Source organism: Solanum stenotomum, chromosome 1 (genome assembly GCF_019186545.1).
Source record: "Solanum stenotomum isolate F172 chromosome 1, ASM1918654v1, whole genome shotgun sequence".
Taxonomy (NCBI): domain Eukaryota; kingdom Viridiplantae; phylum Streptophyta; class Magnoliopsida; order Solanales; family Solanaceae; genus Solanum; species Solanum stenotomum.
Genome location: NC_064282.1, coordinates 7,778,064 through 7,799,850, shown reverse-complemented (window position 1 = coordinate 7,799,850; position 21,787 = coordinate 7,778,064). Strand labels below are relative to the sequence as shown.

Here is a 21,787-nt window from a genome sequence, read left to right as displayed (position 1 = left end):
CAGAAAGTCACTCAACTTTCATTCTCAACTCAAAAGTCACTCAACTATGCTTCTTTGCGCAGAAAGTCACTCAACATATTTAATTATTTTTTTCACTAAAATTTACTGACATGAAATTTTTATTTTTAACCAAAATTTTAAAAACCAAATATATATCCATTTAAACCATTTAATGATCCGACCCATTTAATCCGACCCGCTAAATCATTGAAAAGTTGTCACTCTCGATCTCTTAACCTATATTATAGATTCATAAATCCATTTATACTATGTGTACGGCTTTCAGTTGAATCCACCTTCTTCTTGTTAAAATATTTCATCCTTCAATCATGAAAGTATATGAGCGTAGACGAAAAAAGAAATTAGTTTCAGTAACCAATAATTCTGATCTTCCGGAGGCAATAATAGAACAAATCTTGAGTTGTTTGCCAGTTAAAGCATTGTTGAGATTCAAAAGTGTAAGAAAAGATTGGAATTCCATAATTCTTGATCATCACTTTATTTTCCTTCATTCTGAAAATTCATCCTTGTTGATTTACAACAAGTCTGAAAATGATGAATTTGTCGTCTTAGATGGATGCAAAGGATTACTTTTGGAGCAAAGTATAGTTAATAATAATAATAATTCGAGACTATATCGTATAAGGAATCCTGAAATTGGCCAACTTGTTCAACTTCCCAACCCACAAAACAATCCTAGTTTGCTCATGGCCCTTGATTTTCTCCCATCTAAGCAAGTTTTCAAGATTCTTTCCATTTATAAAGACGAAAATTCTCAAAATTTGGGTTGTGAAATTCTCACCATTGGGAATGAAAGTAGTTGTTTGTGGAGACTCCTGGAACTACCAACCTGTCAAAACGTGGAGAATGTGACAAATTGTCACGTTTTTGTTACATCTGAAGTTGCTTATTGCATTTGGGGAATAATCAATCAAACCGCTGCTATAAAGATTGATATATTGGACATGGAAAATGAGATCTACATTACTACTGCAACTTTACCTAGAGGTAATTTTACTTCAAAATTGGGCTTTGATAATTATATAGAATGGAACGAAAAGGTCTCGTTTGGTAAAATAGTAAACGATGAGCTTCATGTCTTGGTGTTAGACGATTATAAAACGAATAAATGGATTGAAGAAAAACGGTCCGTCAAGATGAAAAACTTGAAAGAGGAAGATGAACCAATTGAAATTCTCTCTGTCAATGATCTCGAGTTGTACTTTTTATTACCAGAAAAGAAAAGTTTCTATCGGTATAATTTTACTTCGGGGAAGGTAGATATTGTGTTGTCAGATTACGACGAATCTAAAGTTTTAGCTGTCTTTCATTCTTCTTTGTATACTTTAAATGGAATGCAGTCTATCTAATAACAACTTTTATTTGCTTTAATATGTTTTTTTTTTAGTGAAGGATCTATCGAAACGAGTATTATAATCTTCTAAGAAGATTACTAGAGGAGGAATTTCATTTTATTCCGCTTTTCAAAATAGTAAGAAGGGAATTGAGTAAAATATCCTTGTCCGTAGTTCCAGCGGACTCTCTTTTGTCAACTTGATCCTTAGTTATTTTTTATAGGCAAAGACGATCAGCTGCGCTTTACTTTAGTCATATTAAGGTGAATAGATTGAACTAAACCTCCCTATATCAAGATATTGAAGCATTTAATGTACAATTATTTTTTGTTAAAAGGATTCAATTAGCTAATGGATGTATTTGTAATAGTTCGTAAAACTGGTAAGTATTTAAACTAATTTAATTTATTTTTTTAACCTACCAAGTAAGAATGCAGTATACGATATAAGATCACATTATTCTTTAAATTTGTCTTAAAAAATTAGTTCAACTTTTTCAAACTTCAAATTATAAAAATTACACTATTTTTTAAAGATAAAAATGGAGAAATAATATTTTCTACGAAATCTTATATTCCAAAGTCTTTTTCTAAAAATTGAAAATAGTATCCAAGTCAACGTAAAAAACATGCCAAAGATTTATCATCTCTATGTAATTAAATCCCGAGTTATTGAGAAGTAAAAAAATGATGAGATTATGAAAGTAAATATTCTTGCATTTATTGCTACTGCACTATTTGTTCTAAGTGTTTGATATGAAAAAACAGGTTAGAATGTGTTTGATATGAAGAGAACAAGTTCAAATCAACCGGAACAAAATAGTTACGTGTTTTGATATGAAAAAAACAAGTTCAAATCAACCGGAATAAGATTCGATCGTTTAATTTATTTTATTTTTTTGAAGGGGGAGCTTGGATACGAGGGCAGGCTAATGATGGTGGTTTCATTTATTTTATTTTTTTTGAAGAGGGAGCTTGGATACTGAGTAAATAAAAGGTTGTAATTTGAGGTTAGAGGAGAGTTTTTGAAAATATTTTTCTTATTTTTTAAATTTATTTTAGAGGTAAGTCATTTTCTTCAACTTTGAAAAAAATAAATTGATTTGAAAAATATTTGCGTCTGATAAAACTGAAAAACATTTTTTAGAAAATGTTTGGTATGAAAGAAAACAAGTTGGTTTCTAACTTATTTTCTATGTTTGATGATAGAAAACATCTTTTATTTTTTGTTAGAGAGTAGAAAATAATAATGGTAGATGTTTTGCGTTAAAGGTAAGAAAATAATTGTTCAATATGGATGTTGAACAGATTTGAAGAAATGATGACTTATTTGGTTGCATATCTAGATGCAAGTAAAGAACATGTTGAACATAGGCACAATATTTATTTAGTAGTGATAGAGCTTTAAACTTGCCATTTATATTAATAAGTGATCAATAGATCAATTTTACCAAATGAATACATAAAAATAAACATTAATGTAAAATATTTAAATGATTCAGAAAAACATTTGTGGAACATTTAATAAAAACGAGCCTTTTTTACCCAGCCAAATTCTGTCGAATGAACAACAAACAAGTACACCCAGAATAACAATATTACAAAGCAGACAATTACACTCACATTATAATGGAAGAAAATTACACTCACATATACTATAAACTTGACCACATTATAAACATAAAATTTCTCCAAATTTAGTTTAGCTTGTGAGTTGTTCCTCTTTGTGAGTTTCAATGGTAACATCAGACTGTGGATAGGCAACACAAGTTAACACATATCCACTACTTATTTGTTCATCTTCAAGAAAGTTTCCATCAGATTGATCAACACTTCCAGATACAATTTTACCAGCACAAGATGAGCAAGAACCCGCCCTGCATGAATAAGGAAGTTCATGTCCTTCTTCCTCAGCTTGATCAAGAATGTACACATCATCTGGACAATCAAATTCTACTGCTCCTGAAGGTGTAATAAGTTTCACTTTGTATGTAGCCATACAAGTGATTTTGCCACCATTTGCATATTTAACCCCAAGGAGAGCTGGAAATGTCTCAATTGGTTTTCTTGGCATGAAGGAGGTATTGATCATGGTGCCTGAAATACTAGCCATTTTTATCTTTCTTATGCTTGGCTGGATCTCACTTCACTAATGAGCATTTAAATTGGGAGCTTGTGGAAATGATTTGTTTAGGCTAATCGTCCACGTGTCCGCATAATACGGCACAGAAGACTATTCCTATCAATTCAGAGTCTGGACATTTTGTCAGTTAGTAGACTCTAGAAATGTCTGTCCAATCTAGATGGCTGAAGGTCTTGATGGGCGGGCGGGCATCCACAACTTTTTTTATGAATTGATTTTGTTTCTATTCCCAGCAAAACACTGCTCTTTGATGGCGTAGGAGGAATAGTAATAGTCCACCCAACCGAAAACGAAAATGAAAGACAACTATAGTAGCTAACGGGGCAGTAAAGGGTTATTTGGTCAAGAGAAATGCAATTACAAATGAGGAGAATGGAAAACTGGTCTCTCTGCTTGCAATGTGTGGAATCCCAAATCGTTATCGTAAATTGTTCAACAACTTGTCTGGGCATAAAGAATAAACAAAAATTAAGTAGCAATGTTTTTTGCATCTGCGTCGTATAGTATTGGAGATATAACTACATCACAGCTGTAACTCTTACCATGCTAGCCTTGAATCATCCAAAGTCTCCATTCTAATTTAAGTACAAATGAAAATAGGAGATTTCTTTTACAGCCCAAGGAATATGGAAAATTTTCAGGGCTCCCCAGAATACAAGCAGAGTTACCTACCATCATTAAACCAAATTGAATCCCACAAAGATGCATGGTTCTTGAGGTTGTTCTTGACCTTACTGCTAGATACCAAGCAAATATAGCAGTGTCAGTCCTACTCTTCTTTGTTGAAACATCAGTCACATTTGATGTTCCTATAGATCCTCCTCACGAACAGATGTGAGCCCAAAAATCCAACAGCACCTAAGTTTAAATGACAAGGCTGATTAGAACTAACATGAAGCAAGATGAAATACCAATTGAAATTACACACGAGCAATAGACTCAATATGGCAGAAATGGTCCAACTGGTACTCATACTCACCGCAGAGAATTCCTAAGCCAAGACAAAACATCAGTGTATATCCAAAATAGAAGCTGGTCTGGAAGAACCCTGACATCTTAGTTTTCACATAGTAGTAATATACTGAGTACAGGTAGACATAGACAGCTGTAGAGAATGCTGAGAAGAATGAAGTCCACTGCCAATGATAATTCTCAGCATTTAGCAGGAAATATGTGCCCACGATGGTCACACAGACAGTAACAACAATGAGTATCAGGAACACCAAAAGCATGAACCCGTAAACATAGTACACCTGCAAAAACCATAACTTGGATAAATTAGCAATGAAATCTATTTTTGTCCAGCAGCTGCTTAGTTGAGAAGTAAACTATAATATCCTCCTACCTAACAATAAGGGGTTCTTTCATATATTCCATATCAATTTGATTATTTTTTTTAAAGTACGACTAATCATGCAGGCAGTGCATGCTAGCAAAAGATAAGACATTCTATTCATAGGAGTTCATTCAAATTTACACAATCTAACTTGTTCACGAGGAAAAGGGCATCAAGATGGACCCACTAGGTCAGCATCCTGAATCAGTTGGAGGTCGTTTCATGCTCATACTTATTTGCAGCAAGGTCCAAGCTATGGACAGAATCAAATTGTTTCTCCCTGAATCCGTTGAAGTTTAACCTTCTTATTATTCAAAATCACTTATAGTGAGTGGTACACAAGCCTCACATGGGTTTATAGTTTACCTTGTAATTCCAGAAGGATGTGAAGACGAAATACATCTCGATAAATATGCTGCCAAATGGTAGCAGACCACCCATCAAGGAGATTACAGATGGTGTCAAGTACCACTTTTTCACAGGTATAGGGCGAGGAATGGTCTTGACACGGCACGGATTGTTTGGAGCACCACTCCAGTTTCTTCCAACAACTGTACCCAGAAGAGCCAAGGGGAAGGAAATGAATGCCCAGATGACGAAGACAACCACCATTGTGCCAAAGGGAATTGCTGCTAGAGACCCATAAAATATGGCGATTGTGTTCAGAACGAAGCCAATTCCAAAGCACATAAATGGAAAGAGTGATGCTGTTAGAATCATCGACTTGATCCAGCTTTTCCCTGCAATAAGAAGAAAAACAGTATGACTATTGCACTTGAAAAAAAAAAAAAGGAAGCAAGAGAAAAAATGTGTTGTCATTCCAAAGTTCTGCCGATTAAACTGAAGAACACAGAAATAAAAACCATGCACAGTGGCAGGTACCCCAAAACAGGAGCCACTAGCAATATGTCCCACATTACACATCAATAAATGATAAGACAAAAGATCCCAGCTTGAACTACCTCCTTAGATGAAATAGAAGTGCCAAAAGGAAGAGGGGGGAAAGGGGTCCAATAAAATATTAGTCCCTTAATAAGGATAGATATAGATACGAAAGGAAACATACCACCATTCCGTGAGTACATTGCACCACTAACATAGCCCGAAATGAATGATGTCAAAGCATAACATACAATAAAAGTTGTAACAATGGATCCTCTCCTGAAAAGAATGCACACATACTATTTAAATTAGATATATTACAGAGTAGCAAGGAAACATAGTACTCGAACAAATACTAATAGCAACCAGTAATGTTATTGCAATCCTAACCATGAAACTAGAAGTACCAGACAGATCCATCACGAATAGCCTCTATACTCTATTCCTAAATAGATAGCCAACAACTACAGTTCAAAGGTATCAATCAAGGATCCAACATACCCAACATACAACATCCCCACAATTGCCAACAGTATGACAAGGAGGACAAGCAATGCCAGTTGTGCCCCAGTACCAACAAGAGCAGAAAGTAACACTAGGTTAAGGGGAGTCCGAAACACATCTCCATGAACAAGTTTCCAACCAGACTCTTCACTCACATCTCTTTCCTGAGACAAAAAACATAATGATTAAGAAAAGCAGCCTCAAAGTTGCAATTATTTTTTTAAAATGGAATGGATAAGCCTCGAACTTGAATCTTATCTAAACAGAATGTTGTTTAAAGCACAAAGTTGTTACCAGAGTCTCCAGGTCATCATCTTCCCGAGCATATTTGGCATAATCATTCCTTAGCGTCCGCATCAATATCATAGACACCAGACCAGTAAGAAAGATGACCATCATGAAGGAATTAAAGATGGAGAACCAATGAATCTGCACAGTGCATAACACAATTACAAACAACACATAAAAAAGAAAAATTGAATCTCATGGTGCTAATTAAATGCCAATCATTGGAGCAGATGAATAAAATTAAGAAAACAATGTTATCCAAGTGATCTCCAGTTCTCCACCTGATGCTCAAAAAATGGATAATCCAAGTAAACTTCAAAGCGACGAGCAAAACTGATATTGGTTGGCTCCCATTTGACAGAATATGTCATGTCCAAGGTTCTCCCCGCCTCCAAAGGCTTTGGGCCCTCTTGAGAGATATTGACATGAATGATCTGCAAGAACCAAAACATGGGAAAGATGAGCATGTAGACTTATCCACCAAATTTGGATGAGATGATCAAATCACAAACCTGGTCCTTATTGTATTTGATATGTATGTTCTTATGTGTGTAAAGTACATGCTTGTTATCACTGTTTCTGTCAGGATGTTGCTCACCAACAAAACCTATAACACAGACAAAGCACAAATGATACCGCCTTTTTTTTCATTTTTGACAAGAAAAATTAAGGCAGAGAGAGAGTACATACCCCACATCGGCAGGTCATCTGAAAAACATTCAACAATCCGGAAACAAAAGAAGGTAAAGGTCAAGACAAAAAATCAACAGAATTCAAAAGAATCTAAACAAAACAACAGAAGGCAGAACATCTGAAAATGGAAAAAGCGAAAAAAAAGTTCAGCGCTGAACCAGAATTAGGTTTAAATCAACACAGCCAAATCAAAATAAGGTCAACAGGAATGTGGCAATAAAACAATAAATAAGAGTGTACATTTAATAAAATAACATAAATAGATTCCAAAAGGTATCTTCAATAAGATAATGTTAATCAGCATTGCAAGAGTAGGTTTCTGACGAACAAAATGCACTCAATGTTTTTGCAGGGAATCTTCATATCATAAAAATATACCAAAGAATAAAGTTTGTAACATACCAATGAAGAATTCAAACCAATAATTGTTTTCAATAGCATCCTTAAATTGCTTGACCTTCGCTTCATCAAGCTCAAGCTCACAAATGCTACCCTTGTCAACGTTTTCTATCAAACAACAAAGAGTCCATGTAAACCTTAAATCAAACAAGAATAACGAGGAGCAACACTGAAGGAGATCCACATACTTTGAAACTTTATGTCAATCTGACTATCAATAAGCTCGTTTCCACCCAAAACTTCACCAAGGCCACCCCATTTGTGAGAACCAGATGCATGACAAAACGGAAGGCTGTAATAGTTGTATGTTTCCTGTGGGTTATTGTAGGGCCCAACTTTATTTACCCATAAGGTAACTGGGTCATCTGATTGATACTGTAGGACAAAGCATAGAAGTCAAAAAAAAATTTTGCATAAACGAAGTCCTGGGTAAGAAACAAAACCACAAGCATAATGCAGTAATGCATCCACTTAATTATGCATATTTTAATACTTCCCAGAAATTCACAGGAAACAAACAGGAGATTTAATATTCTCCTCTCTAGTAGATTTTATAGTCCCATATTTTGCAGAAGTGAGCAGAATGTAGAGCAAAGAAACAGACAAACTTGCATTGCTTTATATACAAGAAAAAGGAAAGGTATAGGATTAACATCTTAACCAAACACCACCAGGCAAGGCACAAACGAGAAAAGATACCCTAATATAAGATGCCCTTAACCACATCGGTCCATTACGTATCACTAAGTGCTAGATCTCATTAGAGTGGAAGTGTCAAACGAACTATAAATACGCCTCCATAGAAAATCCTAGACCCTCACCTCGGAAAAAGGAACAAGTATATCATGCACAAACCTCTAGCTCCTTGTTTTTAATGAGATAAGATCAATTAGATCTAAATCAACACACTTTTTGAGAAAGGAAGAAGATGATCTAGAGCAGAATTCCAGAAAAATTGATAAAGGCTTTAAGCCCTGTCAATTGGCTTATGCGAAGATTGAGCAAGCATCACCTGAATAAATCCCTGAGCCAGAAACTAGATGTAAAGAAAAAACAAAGAGCAAGATGTCATTTCAAACAGACACGTACGACCTCTGAGCAAATCTTTGCAATGCACTTCCTAAGCCAAATTTAGGTCGAGAAGGTTGAAACCATTTTTATCCTCAAAAAGAAAAGGTCGAAACCATTTTAAAATCGCAGTAAACCCATACTTAACCCATAAACACTGCAATTTAAAGCGGATTGCTATTATAAAACCATAATAGGTTGGATGGGTTGAGGGGATGGATTATCAACATGCAGTTTGATTTTGTCGGCGCTAAATAAATATCACCCTGCCTGTCCATTGTAGGATTATAGAAAAGAAACCAAAAGACATCTAATCCAACATACTTCAATTGCAATTCAAAAATTATAAACATCATTCAGTAGGAATCAGAATTTACAAGAAGCAAACACAAGAATATAATAGAATGTTCTTAGCTTTAAGTGAAAGTACAATAAAAGCCTCTTACAGTGCAAGTCATGCAGAACTATAGTTGGCACGCAGAGAAAAGGCTCTCAACCTAAACTATAGACCCGTACAAGAATATCCGTGATAGAGCTTATTAGAACAAACCTCACTCAGAAGTTAAATAGTTATGAAAAGATAAAATCAGTGAAGACTGAAGACCAGTCAATAAACAAGTTTTACAGTACATGCACCATCAACTAAGGTTTCACCATTTTCAACTGCAAGACTCTGGCGCCACTGCAAATCCACTTCAATGACCTACTAGATACTCAACTCCACCAGGTCCACTAATTAGTTTTTTATAAAACAGCAGCACACCTGTCTCATCAATTCACTCCTTCCATCATCTGATCAGCAATACAATAAAGCCGTTTAATCTAAACTAGAAGGCATCAAATTTATTTCCTTATTTGATAGTTGATCTCTCCATCCGAAGGTGTCACCAACAATGGAGTCCCACTTGTCTAGTTGCTCCTAATGCATCTTATCAGCAACATATTGAAATTATCTAATCTGAACTAGAAGGAGTCACCTTTTTGACCCTTCCTTGATCATTTCATCCTAATAAGTTGAGTCCCACCACCATGCGAATTCACAACTCAGTCTTTATAACAGACATTAAACAATGTATAGGATGAAGGAGGTGCTGCAACCAATTCACTACTCAAACTTAACTGGTAAAGGAACACATAGAAAATTAACCTCGGTTCTGTCTTTAATGAATGAAATTAATAAAAATAACCTCACTCCAAATCTTAACCAGTGCAGTTACATGTCATCTGCAGAAGGTAACCACCGTGATCAAATCCTCCTCAGAACAGCCACCAAGGCACATTCTTAAGGACATGTCAGTACCTTTACTCGGCTATTACAACATAATCATTACACATAACAAGCGTTACACTTACGAAACACAATTAGCAAATGAAACACATATATATGACAAATTTGAGATCAGGCGCAAAAGTTTTTGGAGATCTAAAGTCAAACCATTACTTTGCATTAACAAAACGGTAATTAATCTCATCACTTCGAATCAAATCTACTAAAACCCGGAAAATTTTCGGTATAACGGAAGCAATGCACAATCAAGATCTTCGCAATTTGATTCGCCAATAGATCTGAACAACATAGGGATGTTTCCACCGAGAAAGAAAGAAAAAGAATGCGTATAGCTTAAAAATCAAGAAAGCCAACCGAAATTAGGGTTTTTCGCGTTCTTGGAATCGAACATTTTACCTTGTGATCAGACTCGGAAGCAAGCGCCGGCGAGACGAGGAGCAAGGCGGCGAGGAAGGAGAGCAATGTTAGTGATCGGACGGTGGGCCGCATCATAATCGCCGGCGACGATAGGAGTGGCGCGTGAGATATTGGCAGAATGAAACGGGGGATCCGACCCAAAGTCGTGAACGGGCTATATAGATGATGATCTGATTTCAACAGACTCAAGAAGGGGAGCAGCAGCACCGTATTAGAAAGCTGTTTATTTATTAAGTAGTAAAGTATCAGCTTTCTTAATATTTTCCTAAATAAATAGAAAATCTACAATAAAATACTCCATTTTAAGGATATTTTTAAAAAAAAAAATATTAAATTTTTTTAAAAAAAAAGAAGAATCAGTTCTACTATAATGACCAAAAATAGCACTAAGAAAATGGACTCATGTACCAAAAATAGCACAACAAGAAGTTTGGAAGAAAGTGAATTATACGCGCTTTAATTTAAAGAATTATTTATTTATTTGTTATTTTCATATTTTAACCGTAATTTAAGATACATTCATCGACATATATTTTATTTTTGAGCTTACATGCATGTCAACTACTTTTAATACATGTAAAATTAATCAATTTTAGTCAAGATGTTTTTTAAGACAAGTCTATCACCATGTTGTCTTTTTCCCAATCCCCTAGTATAGGGATGCTCTATATATTCTAGTGCCCATTTTCCCACAATTCAAATGTGAACAAGGTCTAGTTAGATTATACATCTTCTCGAGATAAAATCTTTACTTGTTACGTAAAATAATTCTTTATTCATTTGTTATATTCATTCTTTAACTGTAATTTATGATATATTCACTGATATATATTTTTATTTTTGAACTTACATGTATATCGACTATTTTTAATACGTATAAAATTCATGAAAATTAATCAATTTTAGTCAAGATGTTTTTTAAGACAAGTCTTTCACTATGTTGCCTTTTTCCCATGCCCCTAGTTTAGGGATGCTCTACATATTCTAGTGCCCATTTTCCCAGAATTCAAATGTGAACAAGGTCTAGGGTAGATTATACCATCTTCTCAAGATAAAATCCTTACTTCTTATGTAAAATATATCTTGAAAAGAACTCCCACGATGTATGCAAATTATGGAAAAATGCTCATGGGGACCTTAGTCAATGATTTCATTTTTTCGTGAGCCTTTTCTTTATTCGATTGAAATGTTTGGATTATGATGAACGTTGTATATATTCAGTTACATTAAAGGTTATAGATCTTAAATACAATGAGAAAAGTCTTACTCTCAAATGACGATTAGCTAATGATGTTTATTTTAGTGTACACCTTTTATGTAGTCATAACTTTTAAAAATTGTGTAATAGATCTAAAATGTAAGGTAGAGTTTGGGACAAGCAAGACAATTTGCATTGCTTTGACTATTTTACGGTGTAATGGACCACTATTTCAAGTTGTGTTACACAACTGATCAAATTGTTGGGCTTGAGGTTAAATCACAAAGAGATTTAAGAATTAGACAACTTAATATTAGTTTTGCTTGGAATTCAGGTTGAGTAAAGTTTAAATAATTGTCATTTGCGATTTTGAATTATATTGTTTGTTCCTTTCATCATCTTTCAAAAATCTAAACTTCTTATCTTCATTCTTATCTCTATCTTTAGTTGTTTGTCCTTGTAGTTCACGAGTTTAGGTTGACTATCAATAATTATATTAAGTTCATCAGTTTTAGATATTATTATTATAATTTGACTATCAATAATTATATTAATGTTTGAATGTTTGTATTGAAAATCTGTATTTGTCTAAAAAAACAACATATTAAGAAAGGAAGGATGAGCAAACAAAATATCAGTAAAATGACACAAGCAAACGCGGTGCATCATTGATATGTGATATAAAGGATAAAATAGATCTCAATAATTTCAAGTTACGATAACATATATTTGACCATTATTTTGGATGATTTTGTCAGCTTGAGAGGAAGAAAGAGGTATTCTCCAGCTATATTCAGCTTATCGGAGCAATTTGAAATTATAATGTGAAATTTAATTAATATTAAATTAAAATTTTAGTTGAATTTGTATTATAAAATTTATTAACTTGTATTTTTTTTTCATAAATATAAAAAATTTATATGCTGTAAAAACAATTTTAAAAAATCATTTCTTATACACTCTACCAAATAAGCAAATTATAGTTCATAAAAATAAGACATCAAAATATCTTACAAATCATATATATATAAAGAAGAAACATAGATAATGTGATGTGGCACATCTCTATGATATTCATTCCTATTTATCTTTTTTGCCTTTTTTTCTTCATTTCTTTTCATTAAATAATTTGTTAACCTCCATCTATTTACATTCCCCACTTAAATAACACGCCTCTTCAATTCCTTTCTAACTATTATTATGATTTACATAATCTATGAATAACAATTATATATGGACATGTTGAATGTTCCTTTTCATTTTCATTTTCACTTTCTCATTCCTTCTTTTTATTAGTATAGTTTTTTCATCTTTATTTTTAAAAAAAATTCTTCATCTTTTCATCAAACACATACTTAATAATGTCACAATATGGTCTTCATTTTGATAAAGATCATAGATATATTTATTAAAAATCCATCATATAGATCATGGATATATTCTTCAAGATTCATCACATAGATGTTCACATTAGTTTGGTACAAATTCATCAAAATGAAGAAGGAAACTTAATGATCTTGAAAGAGTTCATTAAGAGAGATGGTCATATATTAGTTCAAAAGTTTGAATGGTTTCAAATATTTTGAAGATTCATTCATGTATTGTTTTGATTTCAATTAAAATTATTCTATTGTTTTTTATTTTATTTTGATTAGATATATAATTTTCTTTTTGTTCAGCGAAAATTGAATTATGAAACTCTACTAACCAACATATTAGAAAGCTAAATTATCATTTTATTTCTCATTCAACGTTGCTCTTCTTCTTACTATTGTTATGCGAATGAATGAAAATGAAAAGTTATACAATTTTATTTTTGTGTATACTTGTTTATCAATTTCTAATTAATATTTTAAATTTTTGTCACAATTGAAAGATATAATATTACCCATGACACATTCTCATAGTTATTACATATTGTTGCCCCTAAAAATATATGATATGATTTATCATATTAAAAATTGGTCACAGAATAATTAAATAAATAAATCATCTTTTTAGTATTTTTAAAACTGTTAATTAATAAACAAATTATTTAATGAAAGAAATGAAAAAAAATTTCCTAGTTTCATATTATAAAAACTCAAAAGTCAAATCAATTTCTCCTCTTATCACATTAATTATATTAAAACTAAAAAAAAGATACTATTTCTTTAACTTCTCTTAATTATTGCAAAAACAACTTTAAATTCTCTCGTTTAATTCTCCCAATAATATATGTGTAGTAAGTTCATATACATAGAATATTTTTCTTTATGATATTATAATTAAGATGTACATATGAAATAATTTTTTTTATAGTTCTACTATAATAAATGTGCATATGTGATTAATATGTATTTAATTTATAACTATTTAAAGCAAAATCAATTTATCTTAAATTTTCCACATTAAAGGAGTTATCTTTTGAATAGTTATATCATTATCATATATTATTTTTTTAAATGATGACTACAATAATGATTAGCTTAATGTTATAAAACTCTCTGACTGCTCTACATGTGTTAGGGACAAATTGATTAAACTCTTGGTAAACCTTTCTATAACTTGACACTTAATGTATTATCGAAAATTTAATATTTTGTCACTCTATGATAATTTTTATATAGTAAAAAAGATCAGTAACACATCAAATTATTAATGATATTATGATTTTTTTATAAATATACATTTTATTTTTTATGTTATCTTTTCAATTCTTTTATTTTCTATTGCAAAGTATGATCTCTCATGTAATGTTATATAATTAACTTAATTTCTTTTTTTTGAGATGTTTTTCTCAATAGATATTATACAAAAATGAAAGTTGAAATATGTGATCCTTTAATATTAACAAATCATATGACACGCAAGTACACATTAGATTAATCACAATACGGAAAAATCAAATATCAAAGAAGTCAAACAAAAAGAAGAAGATTTCACTTACTTCTTAACTTCATGTATAACTATGTTGAAACACAATTCAAGTATTTTTCTTACTTTTATGCGTCACAAATATATTTTAAATTATTTGTATTAGAAATCAAGTGATTTATACATAAACAAAGTCATATAATTTATAATGAATTAAATTTAATGTTACTGTGGTTGAAATAATATTATTGTTATAACATCTATTGAAATTAATGAGAAACTACGATAATCAATTTACTGAAAATTTTCAGATTAACATTTTATGTTTTTTGTTAATCGGTAATGTTAAGCGAAAATTACAATTTGAAAAATATCTTTCTAGCAATTTTTTGAACAGACAACACCAAGAAGGTGACTCGATTTGTATTTTTTTTCTTATACACTATTTTTTAAAAAACAGTCAACTAACGATTTCAACTATTCAAAAAATATATTTAATTCCGCACGAAGCGCATGCATATGAATACACTAAGTTTTAATACACATAAATTTATAAAGATCCACTCGTTAACAATACTAGCTAATAACTAGTTATTCTTAATATAATCTTTTCTCATGGTGTAAACAATCTCTTCATATCAAGCACGAGTCTTATTTCTTATAAAAAAACTAAAATGACAGGTCTATTTTTTTTTTTACGAAATATAAAATTATGTTCAAATATTGATTTGAAATCACGACTGCATATCACATGTCCAAATTCAAGCTTAATAAGAAATATATCCTCTTTATCAAAATAAAATAAATAGAAGGTATAAGATAATTTTCAATGGTAAAAATAATAATACAATATTTGAAGATCAAGTAAATGTATTTACAAAGCTATAATATAAAACAACTTAAAGGTTGGTACCGAACATGAAACATGAAATAAAATCTCCTTGCTATATTTTATTTAACAAACTAAAAAATCCCTATTGTCGGGGGCAAACTTTAATCGTAGCCGTAAAATGATGTTGGACTGGATTGGGCCAGACATCTGGACCATGACATCAGACTTGTTGCCACCGCTTCACTCATTTTGACCCGAATCCACCGACAAGTCCATAGCCTTAAAGGGTATATTTGGTACAAGGAAAATGTTTTCAATTATTTTTTAAAGAAAACATTTTCTTGTAAAATAAGATTTTTTAAAAAACTTATTTTCTAGTAATTTCGTAAGCAAGTCTTTTGATCGATGAAACATAACCAAATTAAAAAATATTTTTTCTCCATACCTAACACAAACGTTGAAATTCGCCACATATTTAAAGGATATTATAATAAATTAATTAATATTACTATCAAATAAACGAATTAATTAGGAAAAATAAAAAGTAAAATAATTTTCTACTACTATAAATAGGTAAGAGATACTTTCATAATGGAATGTAAGACTTTTAACGCATGAGCTTTCAATAAAAAAGAAATATTCTTCATTCCTTTTTTTTCACTTTTTTTCTCTTCACCAATTCACACTTTGTCCCTATTACTCCCTAGAATCTCTCGCTCTGTCTCATGCACACACAGACACACACTAGTGGATTCCTTGCTTTAGCTTCAAATCTCTGCTAATAATCTTGATTTCATTTTTCTCTCCTTTTCTTCCACCATAACCCCATATCAATTTTGTTCTACCCATCTTCAAAGGCCCACAATTTCCCAATCTTTGTGCTACAAGAAACCCTAGTTCTTCTTAAATTCACAGATTCTCAAATACCCTTTTCCTGATTTGGTGAATATATGTTGATTTTGGTTCATATTACGTTGTAATTCAGCTTAAAGGTGTTGAATTCAGGTTGGTTTTGGAGTTTGGATTTTGGGATTTTATGGGTATTTTGTAAATTGCTTTAAAGATTGATCTTTTGTTTTGTTAAATTGAAAACCCCCTCATTCCCAATTTTGCATCTTGCAGCAGAATTTGGGTTTGATTGTTGTTTCAAAGGGGAATTGGATAAGGAAGTTTGAAGCTCAAGTTTTGGTGGATTTTGTGGTTTTGAATTAAAGGGATTTTTTTTTGGTTCTTTTTTTTTATATGTAGTGAAGTTTATTTAAGGATAAGAAGATGGAGAAATACGAGCTTGTGAAGGATATAGGGTCTGGGAATTTTGGTGTTGCAAGGCTCATGAGGAACAAGGAGACCAAAGAACTCGTGGCAATGAAATACATTGAGAGAGGACACAAGGTTTGCATAATTACTGTCTTTTATCATCAATCTAACATCTTCCAATCGTTTTAAATGTCTGATGCTCATTGTTTTCGTTATTGTTAGTGTGTGTTTTTTCTCTTAATTATCAGTTAAACATTCTTTAATCAACCAGGTCCCCTGCTCTCTTTTTTATATGCAATATCATACAAGGTTCCTTAGATTTGAGATGCCACTTTTGTTGTAGATTGATGAGAATGTAGCAAGGGAGATCATTAATCATAAATCACTTCGACATCCAAACATAATTCGCTTCAAGGAGGCAAGTGTGTTCATAGCATATACTATTTCGCAATGCCCTATTGCTTTCATGGTGTTTTCAATTGAAAATGGAAAGGAAAATTGATGAATAACTGGCCTAAAATGTTGTTCATTTGTTTTGTGAGATGCAGGTGGTATTGACTCCCACTCATCTTGCCATTGTTATGGAATATGCAGCTGGTGGAGAACTGTTTGAGCGCATTTGCAATGCAGGAAGGTTCAGTGAAGATGAGGTATAGTTAAAATTTCTAAATTCTGTAATTTTAGAAGGCCACACTTATGGGATCTTAAAAGCCTTGATTCTCTATCTTTAATGTCTCTCTCATTTGGTTCTTGCTTCTGTAATTTTAGGCCAGATACTTTTTCCAGCAGCTTATTTCAGGTGTCCACTACTGTCACAACATGGTGAGCACTATACAAGAATCTACAGAAAATTATTCATTACTGTGAATATATAAAATGCCATCTTTTTAATATAAGGGAGCTTAGTCCTCTTCAAATTTCCATTGCCTCTGCAGCAAATATGTCATAGAGACCTGAAGCTGGAGAATACCCTTCTTGATGGAAGTGCAGCTCCACGCTTGAAGATATGTGATTTTGGATACTCAAAGGTTGATGTGTTCTGCTGAATGGTTGATATAGACATACTATCCCCATAGGGATCACTAAGATGCTCATAGTTTTCTTCTGCAATTGCAGTCGTCCCTGTTGCATTCAAGGCCAAAATCAACTGTTGGGACTCCAGCTTATATTGCTCCAGAGGTCCTCTCCAGAAGGGAATATGATGGCAAGGTAGAGTAATTATGTGATTTTTTACATTTGGTGGAAATGCATTATGCAAATTATTTTTCTCTGGCATCCATCTGTGTGGAGCTGAATTTGCTACCATATGTGTCATTTATTTTTATGGTATATACTACCTTTCCTCTTATGAATAGTTAAGAAACTATTATAACTGGTCACTCTATGACTTGTTAAGAAGCCACTATAACTCACTCTATACTTGTTAAGAAACCACTATAACTAGTTGTTCTATGACTTGTTGAATTACAGATTATGCTTCCATCTTTGTGTAAATTGCATCTGTTTGCTTACACCCTCCCTTTCTTTCCTAAAGGTAGAGTTTTTTTACTGATCTTTATTCTTAGGCCGTGAACATTTGCTTGTGATTATTTCAGCTGGCTGATGTTTGGTCATGTGGAGTGACACTTTACGTGATGCTGGTTGGGGCATACCCTTTTGAAGACCAGGAGGATCCAAAGAACTTTAGGAAAACTATTCAAGTGAGTATTTTCAAGTCTTCATATATCCGACGAACTTCATGCGATGCTTACTCCTTTTAATTTGGCTTTGATGTTTCTCTTCCAGCGAATAATGGCGGTACAGTACAAGATTCCTGACTATGTTCACATATCGCAAGATTGTAGGCACCTTCTCTCTCGCATATTTGTTGCCAATTCTGCAAGGGTATGCTCTCTTCTATCTTTATTGGGTGTATTCTAGTGGAAGTTTTGCTTGAATTTTCAATGGGCTAACAATCTGATAGAGATGTTATGTGTTTAATGCATCATTTACTGTCACACAATGGGATCTATGCATATGGCGTTGTGGTGCCATTTTCATCTTTTTTTCATCCATGCATATTTGACAGATTATCCTCCAATTAGGTCATCAGTGTTACCATATACTGTATATTTGAGATCGCCCTTATCTGAGCCAAAGCTTTGAACTATGATATGTTGGATAATTACGTCAACCTTCCAACACCCTTTTTTACTTGATCTGAGCGTCATCCTTGGTCCCAGTAGTAACCCCTGCACTCTAGGAGTGAGTCGGTGTTGCTCATTTAGATGAATGCAACTAGATAATCTTATTCCGTGGTTCTTGTGAGGGTACTCTGTTGTTTAATCCTCCAACTAAATTTGAGTTAAATGTCAAAGACTACAACAATTGCTTGTGTCATTAAGTAAGCAGTGTTGTTTAGTCAGTCGGATCTTATTGCACTTACCTACCCTATTCTTAAACGATCAGTTCTCCCCAAAAGGATGACGTTATCTTCTAATAGTGTGTCCTCCAAACAAATGGAGTTGGGATAGTTGTTTTTTAAATTCAGTTGCTACTGTATTAATGATTCCTTGTAACTTTGCATTACGAAATGAGAGAGAATCAGAATCATCCAGAGGGGAAGTTAAGTGATATCTCAATTTGATGGTAATTTATGATTTTGTAATTGTTCCTATAATTGTAATGGCAGTCTGCATTTGCAATCTTACCCTTGAGAAAAACCTGAATCAACGTCTGCTTCGTCATCTCTTCAAACTTTCAACATTATAAAGTGTGTATAGCACTGGAACATGTCATAAATAAACAACATATGCACTAGTATTAAATTTTTACTTTCATTTCTCTGCTCCTGGCATTCTTACCATAATGGAGGGGGGGAAAGAAAAAGGAGGAAGTTGTAACATATTTTAAGTAGGAGGATATTGTGGCTTGTCTAATAAGCAGGTTTATTTTGCAGAGAATCACAATCAAAGAAATCAAGTCACACCCATGGTTTTTGAAGAATTTGCCTAGGGAGTTGACAGAAGCAGCACAGGCAACCTATTATAGAAAAGAAAACCCGACATTTTCGCTTCAGAGTGTGGAGGAGATCATGAAAATTGTGGAAGAGGCAAAGACCCCTCCTCCAGTTTCCCGTTCAGTCTCAGGTTTTGGCTGGGCAGGTGAAGAAGAAGAAGAGGAGAAGGAAGGAGATGTAGATGAAGAAGTGGAGGAGGAGGAGGATGAAGAAGAAGAAGACGAATATGACAAACAAGTGAAACAAGCACACCAAAGCTTAGGGGAAGTTCGTCTCACCTAAGCGTAAATTATCTTGCTTGCTCGTGGAGAACTGTGGACACACATATAGCCTATTATGTCTTTGGCATTTCCTGTTTGTGTAAAAGTTGTTTCACCTGGGCCTACTTTATCCTTTTTGCTTGTAGAAAACTATAGCTATTAAGTGTGGCATTTCCTGGTCGTGTCAAGATTTTCTTTCTTCTGTTGTGTGGAACTTAAAAGAAGTCTGTAAATTTCGAGTTTTGAGGTAAGGAAGCTTGTGAATTATATTTCCTTAAGACAAAGGCATTGGTGTACTGAAGTTGAACCTTAGATGAGCCTGAGTTACAATTAACAGGGAACTTCGGTAAGTTTTGCTGTATGCATTTTGGATATATGCAGAGAATTTGCATACATGGTCCTTATGGTCTTTCAGTCTTATTTGCTTTTTATGAGTTTTGTTATTACTGTTGATGTTTAAACTCGTCAGTTTTTACATACATTGGATGACAAGCATGGTAGATTCAGAAAAGTAAAGGTAACGTGTTTGGGATTTGAACTTGGAACCTTACAATGAATTTGGGAAAACCCAAACTATTGAGTTAATTTCTAGTCTTGTGTTAACGGGATTCGGAGCATCACTACCTTTGAAGTAAAGGCAGATTTTTGAAGTAAAGGTATAATCTGTGTACATTCTGTTCTGACCTCACTTTATGGGACTAGTATGTTGTTGTTGATGAAGAATTAAGATGAGAAGATATATAATCCTAATGGTACAGTTTTTGGAGTCCAATTCATCATATATTTTTTCAATGTGGACAATGACAGCAATGATATTAATCAATTTAGTTAAGGAAGGATTACCTCACAATTAATTATTATTTCAATTCTTCTTTTAACCGATTCATCTAAATTTAGATTTTAATCAAGCAATGTTCTATATTTGATATAGTAATCCAAATTATGAGATGTAAAAATTAGAATAAAGCAGGCCGTTCTTTTGTTAAGAAAAAAAGGTTAGAAAAGCCAAGAGTGAAAGCAAGGTTGAGAAATATGAAATTCCAGCTCAATTGACACTTGCAAGAGTAGTCACATCTGTATTTTTCAACGTTCTATATTTGATAGTACTTATTTGTTATGTTTTCACTTCACACTAAATTTTAAAAAGCAATATAAAATTGAATTTGTGGTCTTAAATCAAAGATATGTCAAATATATTTAATTATGCTTTTAAGTTTGTGATCTTAATCATGTTTAAAGAGTTGCGGAAAAAACGAAATGATTTTTACTAAAAAAAACTAAAAAGAAAATCATGATAAAGAAATTAATATGGACGGAGTATAACAGCTGCTTTTTTGGGCTCTATTTATTGGTTTATTAGTTTGTTACTATTCAAAGATTCCGTTGGAAGTAGGGAAGGAAAGAGCCAAATCTATCATCCTATTATGGGAAAATTATATATAATAGCAAATTATTAATTCAAATTAAATGTTATAAATATACTTTGATTTAGTTGTACCCTATAGCAAATTATTGCTATTTTTGCCACTCTCCCTGGTGGAATCTCGCTCGCCACTCTCGTTTGGTGGCAGTTTCGCTCGCCTCTCTCGCTTTTATACAAACAAATGTATAAAATGCGTTTGTGTTTGTATGAAGCGAGAGGAAATTGTATATATACAATATATTTTCATTCTCCTCTCTCCCCTCTCCCATATCTCGCTCGCCCATCTCCCATATCTCGTTCGTCCCTCTCCCAGATCTCGCTCGCCACTCTCTCAAATCTCGCTCGCCACCCTCACCTCTTTCGCTTATACAAACATAAACAAAATATATAAATTCCGCTTTTGTTTGTATAAAGCGAGAGAAAATTGTATATACACATGCAAATACATATATCTTCGTCCTATACACTTATAATTATACAATACAAATATTTTCTTATCCAGTTTTCTTTTGCCTTTCTCTCTTTCTCGTTTTATACATACACATATTATACAATTGATCTTTTGTATAAAACTGCTTTCTTTTGTATATG

General features: G+C 32.9%; 3 protein-coding genes across 4 annotated transcripts; 1 reads left to right on the top strand and 2 right to left on the bottom strand.

Moving 5' to 3' along the window:
• Nucleotides 1–2,879: 2,879 nt before the first annotated feature.
• On the bottom strand, nt 2,880–3,510 carry LOC125865027 (ferredoxin-like). Its single transcript, XM_049545181.1, has one exon. The coding sequence runs from the start codon at nt 3,465–3,467 to the stop codon at nt 3,057–3,059; it is 411 nt and encodes a 136-aa protein (XP_049401138.1). The 5' UTR covers nt 3,468–3,510; the 3' UTR covers nt 2,880–3,056.
• A 533-nt stretch (nt 3,511–4,043) lies between these two features.
• On the bottom strand, nt 4,044–10,575 carry LOC125865018 (transmembrane 9 superfamily member 1). The gene is made up of 12 exons (XM_049545171.1): nt 10,352–10,575; nt 7,788–7,974; nt 7,603–7,707; nt 7,198–7,215; nt 7,020–7,114; nt 6,789–6,941; nt 6,514–6,648; nt 6,217–6,383; nt 5,900–5,994; nt 5,200–5,573; nt 4,477–4,750; nt 4,044–4,355 (listed from the first exon to the last, which is right to left on the bottom strand). Exons 1-12 carry the CDS (start codon nt 10,445–10,447, stop codon nt 4,288–4,290), a joined length of 1,767 nt encoding a protein of 588 aa, XP_049401128.1. The 5' UTR covers nt 10,448–10,575; the 3' UTR covers nt 4,044–4,287.
• A 5,287-nt stretch (nt 10,576–15,862) lies between these two features.
• On the top strand, nt 15,863–20,083 carry LOC125867346 (serine/threonine-protein kinase SRK2B). 2 transcript variants are annotated; one of them, XM_049547817.1, is made up of 10 exons: nt 15,863–16,263; nt 16,512–16,650; nt 16,859–16,933; nt 17,064–17,165; nt 17,284–17,337; nt 17,451–17,543; nt 17,632–17,724; nt 18,111–18,215; nt 18,301–18,399; nt 19,454–20,083. In XM_049547817.1, exons 2-10 carry the CDS (start codon nt 16,531–16,533, stop codon nt 19,793–19,795), a joined length of 1,083 nt encoding a protein of 360 aa, XP_049403774.1. In that variant the 5' UTR covers nt 15,863–16,263; nt 16,512–16,530; the 3' UTR covers nt 19,796–20,083. The 2 variants fall into 2 exon arrangements, with proteins under 2 accessions (XP_049403774.1, XP_049403768.1); XM_049547811.1 differs by having other exon boundaries at nt 15,864–16,263; nt 16,507–16,650.
• Nucleotides 20,084–21,787: the final 1,704 nt, after the last annotated feature.